Source organism: Oncorhynchus tshawytscha, linkage group LG24 (genome assembly GCF_018296145.1).
Source record: "Oncorhynchus tshawytscha isolate Ot180627B linkage group LG24, Otsh_v2.0, whole genome shotgun sequence".
NCBI lineage: Eukaryota > Metazoa > Chordata > Actinopteri > Salmoniformes > Salmonidae > Oncorhynchus > Oncorhynchus tshawytscha.
This window is the reverse complement of record NC_056452.1, coordinates 7171871-7192917: the sequence shown is the minus strand read 5'-3', so window position 1 is coordinate 7192917 and position 21047 is coordinate 7171871. Positions and strand designations below refer to the sequence as shown.

The 21047-nt window shown below is 43.2% G+C and overlaps 1 protein-coding gene across 1 annotated transcript; it reads left to right on the top strand.

Moving 5' to 3' along the window:
• The first annotated feature begins 235 nt into the window (after nucleotides 1–235).
• On the top strand, nucleotides 236–14435 carry dcakd (dephospho-CoA kinase domain containing). Its single transcript, XM_024387007.2, has 5 exons — nucleotides 236–575; nucleotides 1272–1384; nucleotides 7903–8106; nucleotides 8414–8501; nucleotides 10865–14435. Exons 2-5 carry the CDS (start codon nucleotides 1273–1275, stop codon nucleotides 11148–11150), a joined length of 690 nt encoding a protein of 229 aa, XP_024242775.1. The 5' UTR covers nucleotides 236–575; nucleotide 1272; the 3' UTR covers nucleotides 11151–14435.
• The last annotated feature ends 6612 nt before the right edge of the window (nucleotides 14436–21047 follow it).

The window sequence follows — 21047 nt, the reverse complement described above, 5'->3', positions numbered from 1 at the left end:
AATGTGTATTCCATATACAGTGATTTGCTTTGGGGGCATTTATTTGACCTTGGAACATGTTTAAAAACCCACATTTAATTCAAATGTCACTTAAATATGAAGAAATATGAATCATTGTTAATGTTTAGACAATTATTTTTCATATATCATGAATACATACAGGCTATTGACACTTTTCTACTATTACGTGGGGGACTTTTATTTTGAATATTTTCTCAATTCTGTGACCCGGACGTACTTTTTTAGTGTGGTCTACAGCGGATTAGTTATAAAAATCTTTGACCTAACGTAACCGAACACTGTCAACTTTCGTCAAGCTGGGCTTGTATTGCGCTGAAATCGTCGACAACGGTATGCGTAATGTCTGTCTCCGAGATGGCAGTGACTGTGCAGACTTATTGGAGCAAATAGGTGTGATTTTGAAAACGTGTTATCCAACAAGAAAAAGACTTGTCAACAACTGACGTCAGCTAGCGAGCTAACGTTATAGCTGCAGTGCAGTCTCTTGGACCGGATTGCCCTAACGTTACCCCTGCACACTTTTTAATTGAAAGAAAGGACTCTTGAGGTCAAAAGTAAGTTAATAAAAAATGTGTTTACTGATTTAATCAGGGTTATCACAAGTTGCCACAAACTAATAAACCCTGCCTATTTCTACAATTGTTCTTGAAGTGTGATTTTTAAACCTAACCACACTGCAAACCTTATCCCTAACTACTTGTATTTGTGAGAGTTGTTGACATGGTGAATGCACCGAGCTGTCTGTTTGAACTACTGCCACACAGCTCAGACACCCATGCATCCCCCCCACAAGACATGTCACCAGAGGTCTCTTCACAGTCCTCAAGTCCAGAACAGACTATGGGAGGCGCACAGTACTACATAGAGCCATGACTACATGGAACTCTATGCTGATCCAAGCAGTAGAATCAGATTTTTTTTAAACAGATACAAATGCACCTTATAGAACAGCGGGGACTGTGAAGAGACACACAGGCTCAGACACATGCATACATACAATAACATACATACCAAACAGACACGTACACATGGATTTTGTGTTGTAGATATGTGGTAGTAGAGTAGCAGCCTGAGGGCACACTTAATGTGTCGTGAAATCTGTTTTGAGTGTATTGTAAGGTTTTTAAAATTGTATAACTTTCCTCAACTTTGCTGGACCCCAGGAAGAGTAGCTGATGCCTTGGCAGCAGCTAATGGGGATCCATAATAAATACAAATACCTACTCTGACCTATCTTCGTGTTTCTGTAGGATGTTTTTGGTGGGGTTGACGGGAGGAATCGCCTCAGGGAAGAGCACTGTGTCCTCTCTGCTGCGAGAGCTTGGCTGCCCCATTATCGATGCCGATGTGGTGGCTAGAAAAGGTACAGGCTATGGGACTGAAAGGGATTCCCCCCCCCCTCTCTCTCTCTCTCTCACACACACACACACACACACACACACACAAAATGTTGGGTCCATTTTGACATTCCACACCTGTATTTGCATTCATTTTAAAAACCATTGTGCAGTTTAAAGCCCTTGCAAAATTTACTTGAGCGTGCCCCAATTATTTGTATTGATCACTATGTCATGCAAAGGAGGTTAGTGGGAGGAGATATGAGTATGGGCTCATTGTAAAGACTCGAATGGAATCGATAGAACAGTATCAAACATGGAAACCACATATTTGGCGCCATTCCATTAATTCCATTCCAGCCATTCTATCAATATAGTGGTTATGGAAAGTCATCACCCCCTTTCAAAATGTTCACCTTTTGTTGCCTTATAGCCTGAAATGAAAACACATATAAATCTGACTTTATTTACACACAGTAACCCACAATATTCAAGTGAATTGTTTTAATACAAAAACATCTGAAAGTTGATACTTGGTGGAACTGCCGTTTGCTTGAATTACAGCCATGAGTCTCTTTGAATACGTCTCTGCTAACTTTGTACATCTAGACTGTGCAATATTTGCCCGTTCTTCCTTGCAGAGTTGTTCAGCTCAGTCAAATTGCACGGTGACCGCTCATGGACTGCACTCTTCAAGTCATTCCACAGGTTCTTGATGGGATTTAGGTCGGGGCTCTGATTAGGCCATCCTTGGACATTCACCTTCTTGTCCTTCAACCACTGTACGGTTGCTTTGGCGGTGTGCTTTGGGTCATTGTCATGTTGAAACGTGAACCATTTTCAACTTCCTGGCAGAGGGCTGCAGGTTCTCAAGAATCTGTCAGTATTTTGCACTGTCCATTTTCCCTTCTTTCCTGACAAGTGCTCCTGTCTCTGCGGAAGAGAAACAACCCCACAACAGGATGCTGCCACGGCCATACTTTACTGTAGACATGGGTGGAAAGATGTATTGGGTTTTCGCCAGACCTTTTTACATTCAGCCCAAAAAGTTCAATTTTGGTCTCATCTGACCGCAGCACCTTTTGCCACTTGGCCTCGGAATCTACAATGTGCTTTTTGGCAAAGCTCAAACGAGACTTGATGTGTTTTTTTTCTTCTTGCCTCTCTGATCAGTCTCCTCCTTGCCCTGTCATCCAGTTTGGAGGGATGGCTTGATCTATGCATGGTCTGGGTGGTGCCATACGCCTTCCACTTCTTAATAATGGTCTTAACTGTGCTCCGAGGGATAGACAAAGCCTTTGAAATATTTTATATCCATCCCCTGACTTGTGCCTTTCCACAACTTTATCTCGTAGATCTTTTGAAAGTACCTTTCCGCCCATAGTGGATTCTTTGCTTTGAATTGCACTACTAAGCAGTGGAGTCCTCTATCAACAACTGCTTTTATTCTGAACTAATCAAAGTCACTACAATTGATCACAGATGGAAGCCAATTAGCTTGATTTGTGATCTGGAAGGTGGTTGGTTATACCTCAGCAAGTTTGCAATTGCAATTCTAAGGGGGGGTCAGTTATTACTGTTTTACTTTTAATTCGTTTCCAGAGTGTAAAAAATATGTTTTACTTGAATATTGTGGGTTACTGTGTGTAAATAAAGCTGGATGTTATGTTTTCATTTCAGGCTGTAAGGCAACAAAATGTGAATATTTTTGAAAGGGGTGGTGACTTTCTGTACCCACTGTAGCTCCTCCCACCAGCCTTTTCTGATATGCCATCATGAATCTAGTCGTATTCAATCCAGACTCATTTTGAAAGAACTGTCCTGTTGGCATATTTAAAGGGATTCCGTCTGTTTTGACAACACTAGGGTTGAATAGCGGGAACCGGGTTACCGAGAATTACTGAGATTTACGTCCCAAACTCACTCCCTTTTCCAAGGATAAGTAACTGCGAAACTGGTATATTACACTAAACAAACGCAACATATAAAGTGTTGATCCCATGTTTCACGAGCTGAAATAAAATATCCCCAGAATTTTCCATATGCACCAAAAGCTTATTTCTCTAAAATGTTGTCCACAAATTTGTTTACATAGTTAGCATTTCTCCTTTGCCAAAATAATCCATCCATCTGACAGGTATCAGTTTGCGCTAGGGACAATAAAAGGCCACTCTAAATCTGCAGTTTTGTCACACAATACAGTGCCACAGATATCCCATTGAATTTAATGTTCATTTCTCTACCATAAGCAGCCTCCAACGTTGTTTTAAAGAATTTGGCACTATGTCCAACCGGCATCACAACATCAGACCATCTGTAACCATACCAGCCCAGGACCTCCATTTCAGGGCTTTTCACCAGCAGAATCGTCTGAGACCTGCCACCTGGGCAGCTGATGAAACTGGGTTTGTACAACGGAACAATTTCTGCAGAAACAATCTCATGGAAGCTAACCTACCTGCTCATTGACTTCACCAGGGTCTGGACCTGACTGTAGTTTGGCGTCGTAACCGACTTCATGGCCACTAGCACACTAGAGAAGTGTGCTCTTCACGGCTGAATCCCGGTTTCAACTGTACTGGACAGATGACGTTGTGTGTGCGAGTGGTTTGCTGACGTCAACATTGTGAACAGACTGACCCGTGGTGGCGGTGGGGTTATGCTATAGGCAGGCATAAGCTACGGCCAATGAACACAATTGCATTTTAACAATTGCAATTTGAATGCACAGAGATACCGTGACGAGATCTTGAGGCCCATTGTTGTGCATTCATCTACTGCCATCACCACATTTTTCAGCCTGATAATGCACGACCACATGTCACAAGGATATGTACAAAATTCCTGGAGGCTGAAAATGTCCCAGTTCTTTCATGGCCTGCATACACACCAGACATATCATGCATTGAGCATGTTTGGGATGCTCTGTCTGGATTGACGTGTACACAGCGTGTTCCAGTTCCCACCAATATCCAGCAACGTTGCACAGCCATTGAAGAAGTCACAATCAACAGCCTGATCAACTCTATGCAAAGGAGATGTCGCGCTGCATGAGGCAAATGGTGGTTACACCGGATACTGACGGGTTTTCTGATTTACGCCCCCCAAAAAAACTATTTAATCAATTTTAGAATAAGTCTGTAACATAACAAAATGTGGAATAAATGCACTGTATACACACTGAACAAAAATCTAAATGCAATATGCAACGATTTCAAACATTTTACTGAGTTAAGAGGATATCAGTCAATTCAAAAAATTAATTAGGCCCTAATCTATGGATTTCACGTGACTGGGAATATGGATATGCATCTGTTGGTCACAGATTTCCATCGATAAAATGCAATTGTGTTTGTCTGTAGTTTATGCCTGCCATAGCATAACCCCACCTCCACCATAGGGCACTCTGTTCATAACGTTGACATAAGCAAACCGCTCACCCACAAGAAGCCATACACGTGATCTGTGGTTGTGAGGCCAGTTGGACCTACTGCCAAATTCTCTAAAAAGACGTTGGAGGCGGCTTAGGGTATAGAAATTAACATTACATTCTCTGGCAACAGCACTGGTGGACGTTCCCTGCAGTTAGCATTCAAATTGCACGCTCCCTCAACTTGAGACATCTGTGGTATTGTGTTGTGTGACAACTGTTCATTTTAGAGTGGCCTTTCATTGTCCACAGCACAAGGTGCACCTGTGTAATCATGCTGTTTAATCAGCTTCTTGATATACCACACCTGTCAGGTGGATGGATTATCTTGGCATCGGAGAAATGCTCACTAACTGGAATGTAAACAAATTTGTGCACCAAATTTGAGAGATAAGCATTTTGTGCATATTGAACATTTGTGGGATCTTATTTCAGCTCATGAAACATTGGACCAATACTTTACACTTGCGTTTATATTGTTGTTCAGTATATATCAAATCCTACCCTACCTCTTTCAGGTAATAAATTGAATGCAGTATTAGCGTTATTTATCTAATGAATGATGAGTGATGCATAAACTTCTAACTTATAGCCTCTGTCTCTTGCGCAATACGCACCTGCGCTACGCTGGCCTCTCTCCTTTAAACGCTTCTTCCCACTGGGCGCACACTGGTTGAACCAATGTGGAATAGATGTTGAATTGACATCTGTGCCAAGTGGGTTAGCTCTTGGAGTCCCAGGAAAAGCTAGACTAAAATCTCTTGCTGGACATTTTTGTTTCTTTTCCGTTTAATAATAGACTATTCGAAGTGGGATGCAAGCTCTTGTTTGCTGATTGTTAATTACAGCAGCCAATAGAACTCGTGGGGAGTTTTGAAAGAAGAGAGAACACACGCAATGGGAATAGGCTACAGAAGTTAGGCCTATTTATTCAGACCATAACCATTCAATCTTTGTGAAAATAATTGAAAGCTGTCTGCATCTTATTCTAGTCCTATATTATTCATTATGTCATTACAATTATGAAGATAAGTACAACATATTTAATTTAGCTGTTGAAAGCGAGGAAGAAATGAAGCAACAATAGAGAGAGAAATGGGTAGGATTATTATGAAAGGTAGCCTATACAGTTGAAGTCGGAAGTTTACAGTCATTAACTTGTTTTTCACTCCACAAATTTCTTGTTTACAAACTATAGTTTTGGCAAGTCGGATAGGACATCTACTTTGTGGATGACACAAGTAATTTTTCCAAAAATTGTTTACAGACAGATTATTTCACATACAATTCACTGTATCTCAATTCCAGTGGGTCAGAAGTTTACATACACTAAGTTGACTGTGCCTTTAAACAGCTTTGAAAATTCCAGAAGATTCCATCATACAATAGTACGCAAGTATAAACACCATGGGATCACGCATCCGTCATACCGCTCAGGAAGGAGACGTGTTCTGTCTCCTAGAGATGAACGTACTTTGGTGCGAAAAGTGAAAATCAATCCCAGAACAACAGCAACGGACCTTGTGAAGATGCTGGAGGAAACGGGTACAAAAGTATCTATATCCACAGTCAAACGAGTCTTATATCGACATAACTTGAAAGGCCGCTCAGCAAGGAAGAAGCCACTGCTCCAAAACCGCCATAAAAAAAATCAAAACTACGGTTTGCAACTGCACATGGGGACAAAGATCGTACTTTTTGGAGAAATGTCCTCTGGTCTGATGAAACAAAAATAGAACTGTTTGGCCATAATGACCATCGTTATTTTTGGAGGAAAAAGGGGGAGGCTTGCAAGCCGAAGATCACCATCCCAACCGTTAAGCACGGGGGTGGCAGCATCATGTTGTGGGGGTGCTTTGCTGCAGGAGGGACTGGTGCACTTCACAAAATAGATAGAATCATGAGGACGGAAAATGATGTGGATGTATTGAAGCAACATCTCAAGACATCAGTCAGGAAGTTTAAGCTTGGTCGCAAATGGGTCTTCCAAATGCACCAGCTCTGTCAGGAGGAATGGGACAAAATTCACCCAACTTATTGTGGGAAGCTTGTGGAAGGCTACCTGAAACGTTTGACCCAAGTTAAACAATTTCAAGGCAATGCTACCAAATACAAATTGAGTGCATGTAAACTTCTGACCCACTGGGAATGTGATGAAAGAAATAAAAGCTGAAATAAATCATTCTCTCTACCATTATGCTGACATTTCACATTCTTAAAATAAAGTGGTGATCCTAACTGACCTAAAACAGGGAATTTTTATTAGGATTAAATGTCAGGAACTGTGAAATGCTGAGTGTAAATGTGTATGGCTAAGGTGTATGTAAACTTCTGACTTCAACTGTATATGCTTAAAATAAGCTCTATTATATTTCACAATTTAAATCAAATTCGCTAAACTTTGTAGGCTGCATATCCAGCACCAGCATCGCATGGTTTGAACGCGGTGTGTAATTCCAGTCCATGTAATGCAGCATAATACAGTCCACACTCAAAAAGATTAGCTTACTGGAGCTTGTTGCATTCATTTACCATTTAGCATAACAACATCTATGGGCTTTTATGTTCTTCTGTCGTGCATAATGTGCGGTAGTCTATCTATCATGTAAATCATTGGTTAATGGCAAAATCGTTTGGGCATTTTTAGGCATGGGCTCATAAAATATCCTTAATGTAGGGTTCATCAGGCTCAGGTATCATCAGGCTTGAATTTTTAAGCCGTTAGAAGCTCTAATCAAATCCAGACATATTTATATGCTTTAGATTGAGACTACTTGTTTTGGCGGTTAAATACTGGGTTACCCGTAGAAAATGTGTTAAATCTTGGGATGGAACATTTTTGTAAAATACCGGTAAACTATTCAATCCTAGACAACACAGGCGTCTTTATATTGGATGGCTGTGAGAAAGCCGTGGCAAGGGTTGTCGTATTCATTAGGCACCAAATAGGGGGAAAAATGTGACTGAAACCGAGAGGTACTTCATGGACTTGTCAATTTAAGAAATGCTCATTTTTGTTTTCCGATGCAAATGTTTGAGAACACATTCTGTTGCGTGCCTTAATGAACATGTCTTTAATCAGGTTAAGCTAACCGTGTCCTGTGTCTTTGCCAGTGGTGGAGCCCCACAGTCCGGCCTACTGCCGGATCGTGAAGCACTTTGGCCCCGAGATCCTGCTGGTAAATGGGGAGATCGACCGGCAGAAGCTGGGTCAGCTCATCTTCGCCAGCGAGGACAAGCGGCGCCTGCTTAACTCCATCACCCACCCAGAGATCCACAAGGCCATGCTCAAACAGATCTTCTTTTTCTTCCTCAGAGGTTAGCTAACTAAGTGTAAAAAAGACAATTACAGCAGTACATTAAAATTATTATTTTTTTCCTGGGGTGGTCTTCCCGTCTACAGCAAATGTATCATATATTGTAAAGCCACTAAATTGCATATGTCATAACAATCATATGAAAAAGTGTAATGAATTCTTAATGGGACATGGAGAATAAACCATGGAATACCTAACATTGTAACTTTCCATAGAGGGTGGATTGGTAGGAGCCACAGTACAGTACAGCAGTTCCACGGCTCTGGTGTGAGGGCTCTATTGTAGTGCTGCTGCTCTTTCCCCTCCAGGTTATCGCTACGTGGTGCTAGACGTGCCCCTGCTCTTCGAGACGAGGCGTCTCACCCGCTTCCTTAACCACACTGTGGTGGTGTACTGGTAAGACCAACTACGGCTCTCCGACCTTTCATTTCTAAAAGTTTGAACCTGCTTAAAGGTTTCAACCTAAAATATGATGTGCTCTAGCTTGGAAAATAAACGTGACAATATCTGTTTGCTTCCTACCTTAGGACTGTTTTCCTCAAGAAATGTGTTCTGCTTCATGTTGACTTTCCTTCCCATGATACATTGAGTTTTGTGATACTGAGTATCATGACAACTATTGCAGCACGGCGCTTTGGGGTAGTGCGCTGCGCTCAGAATTCAGGTAAATTGAATGCTGACCTCGTGTAGCGCACGACCAAGCGGCACCTTTTTAGCTTTCTTAAACCTAGACCAGAGAGAAGTTCAACAAGGACAAGTACTGTTTCCAAGAGACCATTTCCTTAATGTCAAACAGAACTTAACCAGAACGTGGTCACCATGACCTCAGAATATTCGATATTAATGTTCTAGACACGTTTCGTGAGAACGCTGCAAGAACATTTCTGTGTCCAGTTCTCCGAGGGTTATGGGAATATTCCTTCAAAGAATATTCCATGGATACAGTTCTTGCAGTGTTCCAATTAAACGTGTCTAGAACATTTAATATGGACTATTCTGAGGTCATGGTGACCACGTTTAATATTTAGGGAATAATCTCCTAACTCTAATGCCAGAACCTGCTAAATAGGTTTCAGGAGGTTTTTGCTAACGTACATAGAATGTTCCCCTAACTAACTGAAAACTGGACACTCAAACATCTGGGGAACATTATGGGTAAAATAAAATGTTATTTGTCACATCTGCCTAATACAACAGGTGTAGACCTTGAAATGCTTACTTTACAAGCCCTTAACAAACAGTGCAGAGTGAGAAAGTATTTTCTAAATAATCTAAAGTAAAATAACAATAATGAGGCTATATACAGGGGGTACCAGTACCAAGTCAATGTACGGGTTACTGGGCCATACACACTACACTTTGTAGCGCCTTGCGGTCTGATGCCGAGCAGTTTCCATACCAGGCGGTGATGCAACCAGTCAGGATGCTCTCGATGGTGCAGCTGTAGAACTTTTTGAGGATTTGGGGACACTCTTTTCAGTCTCCTGAGGGGAATAGGCGTTCTCATGCCCTGTTCAAAACTGTCTTGGTGTGTTTGGACCATGATAGTTTGTTGGTGATGTCAATGTGTGCCGTTATAAACCTGTCAATTTGTGCTCGGCCCTCCTTTTCCTGTAGTCCTCGATCAGCTCTTTGTCTTAATGTTGAGGGAGAGGTTGTTGTCCTGGTACCACACTGCCAGGTCTCTGTCTCATCGTTGTCAGTGATCAGGCCTACCACCGTTGTGTTGTCTGCAAACTTATTGATGGTGTTGGAGTCGTGCTTGGCCACACAGTCGTGGATGAACAGGGTGTACAGGAGGGGACTAAGCACAAACACCCCTGAGGAAGCCCCCTTGTTGACGTTCAGCGTGTCAGATGTGTTGTTACCTACCCTTACCACCTGTGGGCGGCCTTTCAGGAAGTCCAGGATCCTGTTGCAGAGGGAGGTGTTAGCTTAGTGATGAGCTTTGACGGCACTGTGGTGGGTAACATTACAAAAACGTTATGTGGATAGAGGCGTTCTCCCTCTACTGTCTCCTGTAGTCCATGATCAGCTCCTTCATTTTGTTGACGTTGAGAGGGAGTTTTTTTCCCTTTCACCACTCCGCCAGGGCCCTCACCACCTCCCTGTAGGCTGTCTCGTCATTGTTGATAATCAGGTCTACTACTCTTGTGACATCTGCAACCTTGATGATTGAATTGGATGCTTGCGTGGCCACGCAGTCATTGGTGAACAGGGAGTACAGGAGGGGTCTGAGCACGCACCCTTGTGGGGCCCCTGTGTTGAAGATCAGCGAAGTGGAGGTGTCGTTTCCAACAACGGTCCATTATAAATCGTAATCTGGGTCAGGTGGGCATACATATAAAGTTTGTTCTATTGCTAACATTACCAGCTAAATTATGAAATACTATATTAGTGTTAGACTTTCACAAGGCAATTCACAGAAGCACATCGTAATTTTGGTGGCCATAGAACAGAGTCATGAGTGCATTGTATGACATCAAATCAGTATTATAATCCTCAAGTCTCATTTTTGTAATTTACAGCATTTCCCTTACCCAGACAACAAAACAATTGCAAAAGTTTCCCAATTAGCTGGAGGGATGGGTGCAACTTATTCTCAAGCAATGCTCAAGTTTAGAACGGCTGTCAGCCAAAACCCTCTGATGTCATGTATATCATGTTCCTGTACAGCCACTGCATTCCAATTTAGGCGCTTATCATTGTCCAAATCTGCCAGTGTAAAGGGTTAAGCATGTTCTCTTTTCCTGATTCAGTGACCCGGCCACCCAGCTGTCGCGCCTCATGAACCGGGACGGGCTGACCCAGGAGCAGGCGGAGCAGCGTGTGGCCGCCCAGATGCCCCTAAATGAGAAGCGGGGATTGGCCAGTCACGTGGTGGAAAACTCGGGCAGCCGCGAGGACACCCAGCGCCAGGTGCTGCGGTTGCACACCAAGCTCGAGGACTCTATGGAGTTCCTGCTGGCCAGGGCCATCGCCATAGCGACCGCTGCCGGCCTGGGCGGACTACTTCTATACGCCGCCAAATTGCTGGCGTCTTAGCGAATGGAGTGAGAGTTTGACGAGAGTCTTCCTCCTATGGCAATGCAGTGTTGAATTGTGATTGAGACTGCGGCACTTTGAACTTAAGCCATAGCACGTAACCGACCACTGGGCCCAGCACGGGTGGTGAGAGGTCCTATGGTCGGTTATGTGTTATGGCTTGAGTTGAAAAGTTCGCAAGCAGTTTGTACCTTAGAAAGTGGTCAAGTAACGTGAGATGTTTTCTTGTGTAAATTCCTTGTTGCTCTTTGAATGCTACAGGAAACAGTGAACACCTAGGTTTCCTTGGTTTGCATTTTAAAAGCCAAGAAGTTATTTGGGAAAATATTTTTGGAGTCACTAGACTGCTTTTTTTAAAGCAAATATATTTTCTGTATGAGATATCTGGCCAGAATAGTTCAGCATGGGCTGAGAAGCAATGCTGGTGATGTAAGAATGTTTTTAGCTCATTGTGCCTATTTGTTTTACATTTTAAAGGGATAGTTCACTGAAATTGCATATTTACCTTTAGTGAGTGGTCTATGGACCTGGAGAGTCAGCGACCGAAGATTTTGATTTCTTAAAATGAAATGTTATTGTTTGCGTACACAGTTTAACAAGCGCTATATAGTGGGTGCAGCGATATGCTTATGTTCCTATCGATCGGTGCAGTAAATTTCAACGAGCACACAATAATCGCAAATGTATTTTTTAAATATTTTATGTAGTACAGCAATGGATGTATAAATAGTATGTAAATATTATTAAAGTGACCAGTGGTCATTGACTATGTAGTAGTCCCTAAGGTGCAGGCTAGAGTACCCGGTGGTGGCCAGCTAGTGATAGTGACTGAGGGGCAGAGTAGGGTAGTGGGCAGATTGCACAGTACTGGGTGGAGGCCATCTAGTGGTGGCTATTTAACACTCTGATGGCCTGGGGATATAAGCTGTTTATCAGTCTCTCGGTCCCAGCTTTGATGTACTGTCTCTGTCTTCTAGATGGTAGCGGGGTGAACAGTCCGTGGCTCGGGTGGCTGAGGTCCTTGATGATGATCTTGGCCTTCCTGTGACACCGGGTGCTGTAGATATCCTGGAGGGCAGGCAGTGTGCCCCCGATGGTGCATTGGGCGGACCGTACCACCCCTAGAGTGCCCTGCTGTTATCGACGGTACAATTGCCTTACCAGGCGGTTATACTGCCTGACAGGATGCTCTCAAGGGTGCATCTGTAGATGTTTGTGAGGGACTTGGGGTTGAAGAGGTGTTGTTGCACCTTCTTCACCACATTGTTGGTGTGAAGGGATCATTTCAGGTCTCTGTCAATTTGGATGGGGGTGTGCTCTCTCTGCTGTCTCCTGTAGTTCACGATCAGCTCCTGTCCACGATCAGCTTTTGTTGACGTTGAGGAAGAGGTATGGTCAGATTTCCGAAGGGAGGTTAGGGCCTTGTAGCCATCCCGGAAGGGAGAGTAGCAGTGAACAAGAATTTTCGCACCATGAGTAGCAAAGATGTTGATAGCATTTTGGTAGTGTTTTCCTCAGATTTCCTTTGTTAAAGTCCCCAGCTACAATGTTCCTTCAGGATATGCGGTTTCTTGAGTGCCGTCGCAGTGTCTGCTTGTGAGGAAATGTACATGGCAGTGACTATTACCGAAGACAATTGTCTTGGGAGGTAATGTGGTCGGCATTTGAAGGAGGTATTCCAGATCGGGAGAACCAAAGGACTTGAGTTCCTGTACGTTACCCAATAACACCATGAGTTGTTTGTCATGAAACATGCTCCTTACCTTTATGTTTCCCGGATAGTTCTTTGTTCCTGACCACACAATGAACGTAGGACCACGCTGGTTCTATGGACGGGGACAATGTATCCAGAGATAGCCATGATTCTATAAAGCAGAATATGTCTCTGCCTGGACGATCCTTGCCCTGAGCTCATATATTTTATTGTCCAGGGATTGACTGTTACAGAGTAATATACTCTGAAGCAGTGGGTGGTATGCCTGTTTCCTGAGTCTGACTAAGTCCCCACTTCTCCTTCGGCAGTTGTTTTGGAGTGTCACCCGGGATGAATGGAGTTGCCTCGGGCAGTTTAAACAAAGGGTCCAGGAAGTTCAATTTATGGTGAGTGACCACCAATCTAATATCCAAAAGTGATTTTCGCCTGTAGGTAATAGAGAAAATAATGTAAGAAATTATATATATTTTTTTAAATACTGCAAAGTTGTCTAGGAGCTAGAAGTAGGGTGACTATGACTGTTGGCGCGATCTTTAAAGTTGTTTACTTAGTGTTAACGGTGTTGGATACTGTTCGATTCTGCGTTAAACTTGGAACATTGTTATACTCAGAAGTATAGTATCTAAGGAGTGAAAGAGACTGGTTTTTACATCAGAAGTTAATGGTTATCTGTAGGAGCCAGATGACTTTGGAATGTATTGGATGGACGGGAAGAAGTCACGGGAGTGCTATAGGGGATACGGATGGACATCTGTGGATTAGGCAAATGAGGGGTTGAGGTAAGGTCAGATCCCCTTAAGGGAGAAATTATGGTTTATTACCCTATTACTTAGTCTTCCTGTTGAACCATAAAATATGTAAGGATTTGAGAGAAGGAGGAGTGCCTAAATTGGAGTTTATATACTTGTGGTGATAGAAACGTGTTTTGTCTGAATGCAGCTGTATTGACCCTCTGGGCTTTCATAATGTGTGTTTTTACTCTGAGAATTAGAACCTAACAACACAAGGCAATGGGAATGGTAGGGAATTGGAATGAAGTGACTGAGTTGATTTGGGAATGCTTCGATCATGCTGCCATGGCTCCTATAAGTCTTATTATTTTGCGCGCAACAATGCTAATGCTAATATGTGAGAAAGTAAACTCCCAGGTTCCATAGATTACTTCCTGTTTATCAATAAAATTAGGTACATTTGTGATTTAGGATAAATATAATTTTAAGGATGGGGTAACTATGTAATATGGGTAAACTAATCAGTTTTTTAAATATTTGATTGACTCTGTGATGACGCTAGAATGAAGACATAGGTGATGTATTCGACAATCCACTTTTCAAACTAAAGAGTTTTCTAAACGGTCGAAGGAATGAAGATGAAAACTTCCTTGATGCCACTGTGTCTTTTCTAACACTTGAAGCTACAGTATCTTCTGTACCTTTTCAGTCAACTCTAGTTGACTAAAAGATTCTATCTGTTTTATCAGCTGCTGTAAAAAAAAAAGTCAAAGAAGAATGTCAATGATCTCTTATCCATGTCTGAAAATAAACAGAACTATATTACTACAATATCCCATCCTACATTGTGTTTTTGCATCCTTTCGTAATATTGCATTCTAATACTCTTAAGATACTAACATGTTTATAGAGGCAAACTACATTCTGTCATACTATAACAATGGTCCCATAAAGATAGTTATAATAAAGTTAATGTTGCAGTTATTGGGTGGGCCGAGTAAACACAAAGTCTTTCTTTGACCGATTTACTTTAAAATTACTTAAATTAAAATATAACTGCACCTCACAGACTTGAAGGACCTAATTATTTCATTTCGGGATGCAATGAGGATGACTAACTTGCCGACATTTATTGTTCACAGCCTTGAGAGGGGAGACCTCCATTGGTATGATCCTGGCTGGGCCTTGTCTGTTTGTGTGTTGGCAGCAGTCAGGCTAGTGGGAGGGCGGCAGGGAATGACATCATCCACGTGTCTGGTGCTGTGTGTGGTGGGTAATGTGTGTGGTGGGTACCAATTTTGTGTGTGTATACCAAGTACATGTGTGTGTAGTGCGTAGCATTTGTGTGTCTGTGTGTCACCCTTGCACTGCACTGGGTCTCTCCTCTATCAGGGGACTTGGGGTGGCCTGAGTGTACTGGCTACTTGGATTCCTTCGTACATCGCTGCTGGCCGACGCTCCTCTTTTATCACTGACTGCAGATTAATGCAAAGTGAAGGGGCTAAAGGGCAGTGAGCCACCGGGGACCCACAGTCACACACACACACACAAACACACACAAACAAATTAAGTCAGACACGCACATATATGCATGCGCAGATACACATACACATGCAGACAAGCACACACACACACTTGGTACTGACAATCAGACACATACTCACTCATACGCAGACACGCATGCACACACATACACACACAGGCTGTACCAGAAATCACCTCTGAGCTGTCCGGTCCATCGGCAACAGTAGAGGAATGAAGCACAGTCTATTTTTAATAGTGGTTTTGGTCTGGTCAGCCAGCTGTTTAGGGGAGATTCCAAGTGTCCCTTTGTCAGTCCTCTGAAAGACAGACAAGGACCTGATGTAGAACTGGTGGGCTTTTTGAGATGAGGTCTCTATATCGGGAATCTGGATGCCAAAGTATCAACTCCTCAGGCAGAGCAGGGTGGAATTGAGCTCCATTTATAATTCAAATTCAGTAACTTTCCCACCAAGTGACAAGTTTATTTGACTAGAACCCATGCATAGTGCATATATGTGCAACTACACACAGTGCACCCACACAAACAATGTATACATGTGCAGCACATGCACACGCACACACACACAAATGCATGCATGTACACACACAATTCACACACACTTTTTTGTGTGATTTATAGAGGGGAAGATAGCAGATAATTGTTTCTTGGCAGGGGATAGAGAGTTTACGGTGTCTTGTTGTTTTCATTTAGAGATTAGCCTCAGGCTCCACCAAAGTGTGGCGACATTTTGGAATCTCTTGTCCGAGTGATTTCCTATCTGTCTCTGCCACCCACTGTTGTCAAAGAGAGTGAAATACAAACACTTTGAATGCAATATAGTACTTTGTTTTTTATTTGTTACAAATACGACTATTTGTCTCAAGCACCAACCATACTATGTTTCTTGTATTTCATATGGGGTATTTAGTATGCACCTATACGAACAAACTCAGAGTGTGGCGTCAGGAAAACAACCTCTCACTCAATGTCAAAAACAAAGGAGATGATTGTGGACTTCAGGAAACAGCAGAGGGAGCACCCCCCTATCCACATCGACGGGACAGCAGTGGAGAAGTTGGAAAGTTTTAAGTTCCTTGGGCATAAACATCACAGACAAACTGAAATGGCCCACCCACACAGACAGTCTGGTGAAGAAGGCCTCTTCAACCTCAGGAGGCTGAAGAAATGTGTCTTGTCACCTAAAACCCTCACAAACTTTTACAGATGCACAATTGAGAGCATCCTGTCGGGTTGTATCACTGCCTGATACAGCAACTGCACCGCCCATAACCACAGGGCTTTCCAGAGGGTGGTGCGGGCTGCACAACGCATCACCGGGGACAAACTACCTGTCCTCCAGGACACCTACAGCAACCGATGTCACAGGAAGGCCAAAAAGATCATCAAGGACAACAACCACCTGAGCCACTGCCTGTCCACCCTGCTACCATCCAGGAGGCGAGGTCAGTACAGGTGAGTCAAAGCTGGGACCGAGAGTCAGAAGCTATTTTTCAGTCTCAAGGCCATCAGACTGTTAAACAGCCACCACTATCACAATGAGGCTGCTGCCTTCATACAGACATGTAATGAATGGCCACTTTAATAAATTGATCACTAGTCACTTTAATACTGCCACTTTAATAAGGTTTACAAATCTTGCATTACTCATCTCATATGTACAGTATAAGTCGGAAGTTTACATACACCTTATACTCAGTTTTTCACAATTCCTGACATTTAATCTGAGTAAAAATTCCCTGTCTTAGGTCAGTTAGGATCACCACTTTATTTTAAGAATGTGAAATGTCAGAATAATAGTAGAGAGACTGATTTATTTCAGCTTTTATTTCTTTCATCACATTCCCAGTGGGTCAGAAGTTTACATACACTCAATTAGTATTTGGTAGCATTGCCTTTAAACTGTTTAACTTGTGTCAAACATTTCTGGTAGCCTTCCACAAGCTTCACACAATAACTTGGGTGAATTTTGTCACATTCCTCCTGACAGAGCTGTTGTAACTGAGTCAGGTTTGTAGGCCTCCTTGCTAGCACACATTTTTACTGTTCTGCCCACACATTTTCTATGGGATTGAGGTCAGGGCTTTGTGATGGCCAATCCAATACCTTGACTTTGTTGTCCTTAAGCTATTTTGCCACAACTTTGGAAGTATGCTTGGGCTCATTATCCATTTGGAAGACCCATTTGCGACCAAGCTTTAACCTCTTGACTGATGTCTTCAGATGTTGCTTCAATATATCCACATCATTTTCTGTCCTCATGATGCCATCTATTTTGTGAAGTGCACCAGTCCCTCCTGCAGAAAAGCACCCCAACAACATGAGGCTGCCACCCCCGTGCTTCACGGTTGGGATGGTGTTCTTCGGCTTGCAAGCGTCCTCCTTTTTCCTCTAAACATCATTATGGCCAAACAGTTCTATTTTTGTTTCATCATGCCAGAGGACATTTCTCCAAAAAGTACGATCTTTGTCCCCATGTGCAGTTGCAAACCGTAGTCTGGCTTTTTTATGGCGGTTTTGGAGCAGTGGCTTCTTTCTTGCTGAGCAGCCTTTTAGGTTGATATAGGACTCGTTTGACTGTGGATATAGATACTTTTGTATTCACAGCAGCATCTTCACAAGGTCCGTTGCTGTTGTTCTGGGATTGATTTGCACATTTCGGACCAAAGTAAGTTCATCTCTAGGAGACAGAACGCGTCTCCTTCCTGAGCGGTATGATAACTGCATGGTCCCATGGTGTTTATACACTGCTCAAAAAAAGAAAGGGAACACTTAAACAACACAATGTAACTCCAAGTCAATCACACTTCTGTGAAATCAAACTGTCCACTTAGGAAGCAACACTGATTGACAATAAATTTCACATGATGTTGTGCAAATGGAATAGACAACAGGTGGAAATTATAGGCAATTAGCAAGACACCCCCAATAAAGGAGTGGTACTGCAGGTGGGGACCACACTTCTCAGTTCCTTTGCTTCCTGGCTGATGTTTTGGTCACTTTTGAATGCTGGCGGTGATTTCACTCCAGTGGTAGCATGAGAAGGAGTCTACAACCCACACAAGTGGCTCAGGTAGTGCAGCTCATCCAGGATGGAACATCAATGCGAGCTGTGGCAAGAAGGTTTGCTGTGTCTGTCAGTGTAGTGTCCAGAGCATGGAGGCGCTACCAGGAGACAGGCCAGTACATCAGGAGACGGGGAGGAGGCCGTAGGAGGGCAACAACCCAGCAGCAGGACCGCTACCTCCGCCTTTGTGCAAGGAGGAGCAGGAGGAGCACTGCCAGAGCCCTGCAAAATGACCTCCAGCAGGCCACAATTGTGCATGTGTCTGCTCAAACGGTCAGAAACAGACTCCATGAGGGTGGTATGAGGGCCCGACGTCCACAGGTGGAGGTTGTGCTTACAGCCCAACACCGTGCAGGACGTTTTTCATTTGCCAGAGAACACCAAGATTGGCAAATTCGCCACTGGCGCCCTGTGCTCTTCACAGATGAAAGCAGGTTCACACTGAGCACATGTGACAGACGTGACAGTCTGGAGACGCCGTGGAGAACGTTCTGCTGCCTGCAACATCCTCCAGCATGACCGGTTTGGCGGTGGGTCAGTCATGGTGTTGGGTGGCATTTCTTTGGGGGGCCGCACAGCCCTCCATGTGCTCGCCAGAGGTAGCCTGACTGCCATTAGGTACCGAGATGGGATCCTCAGACCCCTTGTTAGACCATATGCTGGTGCGGTTGGCCCTGGGTTCCTCCTAATGCAAGACAATGCTAGACCTCATGTGGCTGGAGTGTGTCAGCTGTTCCTACAAGAGGAAGGCATTGATGCTATGGACTGGCCCGCCCGTTCCCCAGACCTGAATCCAATTGAGCACATCTGGGACATCATGTCTCGGTCCATCCACCAACGCCACGTTACACCACAGACTGTCCAGGAGTTGGCGGATGCTTTAGTCCAGGTCTGGGAGGAGATCCCTCAGGAGACCATCCGCCACCTCATCAGGAGCATGCCCAGGCGTTGTAGGGAGGTCCTACAGGCATGTGGAGGCCACACACACTACTGAGCCTCATTTTGACTTGTTTTAAGGACATTACATCAAAGTTGGATCAGCCTGTAGTGTGGTTTTCCACTTTAATTTTGAGTGTGACTCCAAATCCAGACCTCCATGGGTTGATACATTTGATTTCCATTGATACTTTTTGTGTGATTTTGTTGTCAGCACATTCAACTATGTAAAGAAAAAAGTATTTAATAAGAATATTTCATTCATTCAGATCTAGGATGTGTTATTTTAGTGTTCCCTTTATTTTTTTGAGCAGTGTATTATTATTCCATTCTTTTACTTAGATTTGTGTGTATTATGTAATTGTAACTATCTAACAAGTCATCTATCAATTACACAATGTCAGAACTAGCATTTAGCTACACTCACATTAACATCTGCTGAACATGTATATGTGACCAACAAAATGTGATTTTATTTGATTTACTGTCTGGCACCTAGATGGTCACTTATAGGCGTTGATAATGGCCTGTTCATTAATCTATACCAACACCTTCACTCCAAACCTCTTGAAATTCATAGAGATTTCAATTCCCAACCCATGCTCATTATACTACAATAATCCAGCGTACTAGTGTAAATAGTTTCTCTTTACTTCAGGTTTTTTTGTACTGTTTTTACAGATAGTAAATTCACCATGGTAACAAATTAAACCCCATGTGTCTTTATGCGTTCAAAGGTTCTAATGTCAGCCCGAGGACAGTGGGTTTGCAGGGGCGAAAGAATATTGCTCAGAAGTCCTTAGACAGCCCATAGACACAACACATGACTGTTGCGGGGGTGAGGAGACAGCCAACATGGCAGCCTGTCCCACCCGATGACTCAAACTGTCCTTGCTCATTAGCCTGGGATGGGTCAGGTCTGTGGGAAAAGCCTGTTAGGGTTGAGTCACTGACACACCGACCACCCCGGAGAAATCATGCATGTCAAAGGTATGTTATATTCACTGACTCGAAAACTAAATGAGCGCATTGATCAGGTGGAAAGTCGGCTAGCGAGAGAGGGTGAGAGAAAAAGGGATGGGGTATGCTGTATGTATGTGTGTGTGTGTGTGTGTGACTAAGAGGGAGAGTGAGCATGTGATTTAAAAGTAAGAGACAGTCAAAACATGTAACCGTGATTTGTGATCTTTCTCTCTTGCCTGATGGGATGGATACGTTGCTGTATGCTGAAGATATGATGCTGCATGCTGAAGATAACATATAAAGGCGCCATTGACATAGCATCAGACCTTTGAGTAGAACAGCTCTCACTAAGCCTATACTGGGAAACTGAGCTCCACTTACACCTCACACACAGTGCTATCCTGATAAGACCCAAGCCTCAACATTTGGTAGCTGCAAATGTTAGCCCCATGCACTTCCACACACAGGCAAGGAGTGAGTGTGCAAATTATGATTTCCATTTATTTGCCTACAAGGGGATTTCCTATATTTAAATAGTTCAGGAGTTTGAGAATGGATCCCTTGAACATTTAGCCGAATATCTTCATTTAGCCACTGTCAAAACCCAACATAGCTAAGAGGAGGCTGTTTTTCCCCTGTGCACTCAAACACAATCACCGGAGTCTGGAATTAAAGATGGTGCCCGACAAGAGAGATAACATTGTCTGCCTTCTCTTCATATGCCTCTAGACAGAACATTAGTCAGACTTGGGAAGGGGGGATGAACGTTGTAAGCCTAAGGCATGGTAGCGAGAAGATAGTAGTTAGCATTGCATTGCTAACTAGGGTTATTTGTGACCTTGCTAATGAGTAGGGATATATATTGCAACTGCAGTCTGATGGTTAAATGATTGACCATGGTGTGATCCTCGGGGGATATCGTTGTGCTATTGACTGCCTCCTA

Bases quoted from the DNA above. Each gene is read 5' to 3' on its own strand.
- dcakd (XM_024387007.2), top strand. From the start codon at position 1,273: ATGTTTTTGGTGGGGTTGACGGGAGGAATCGCCTCAGGGAAGAGCACT. The intron at 1,385-7,902 runs GTACAGGCTATG...TGTCTTTGCCAG, and splicing joins CGATGTGGTGGCTAGAAAAG to TGGTGGAGCCCCACAGTCCG. The intron at 8,502-10,864 runs GTAAGACCAACT...TTCCTGATTCAG, and splicing joins CACACTGTGGTGGTGTACTG to TGACCCGGCCACCCAGCTGT.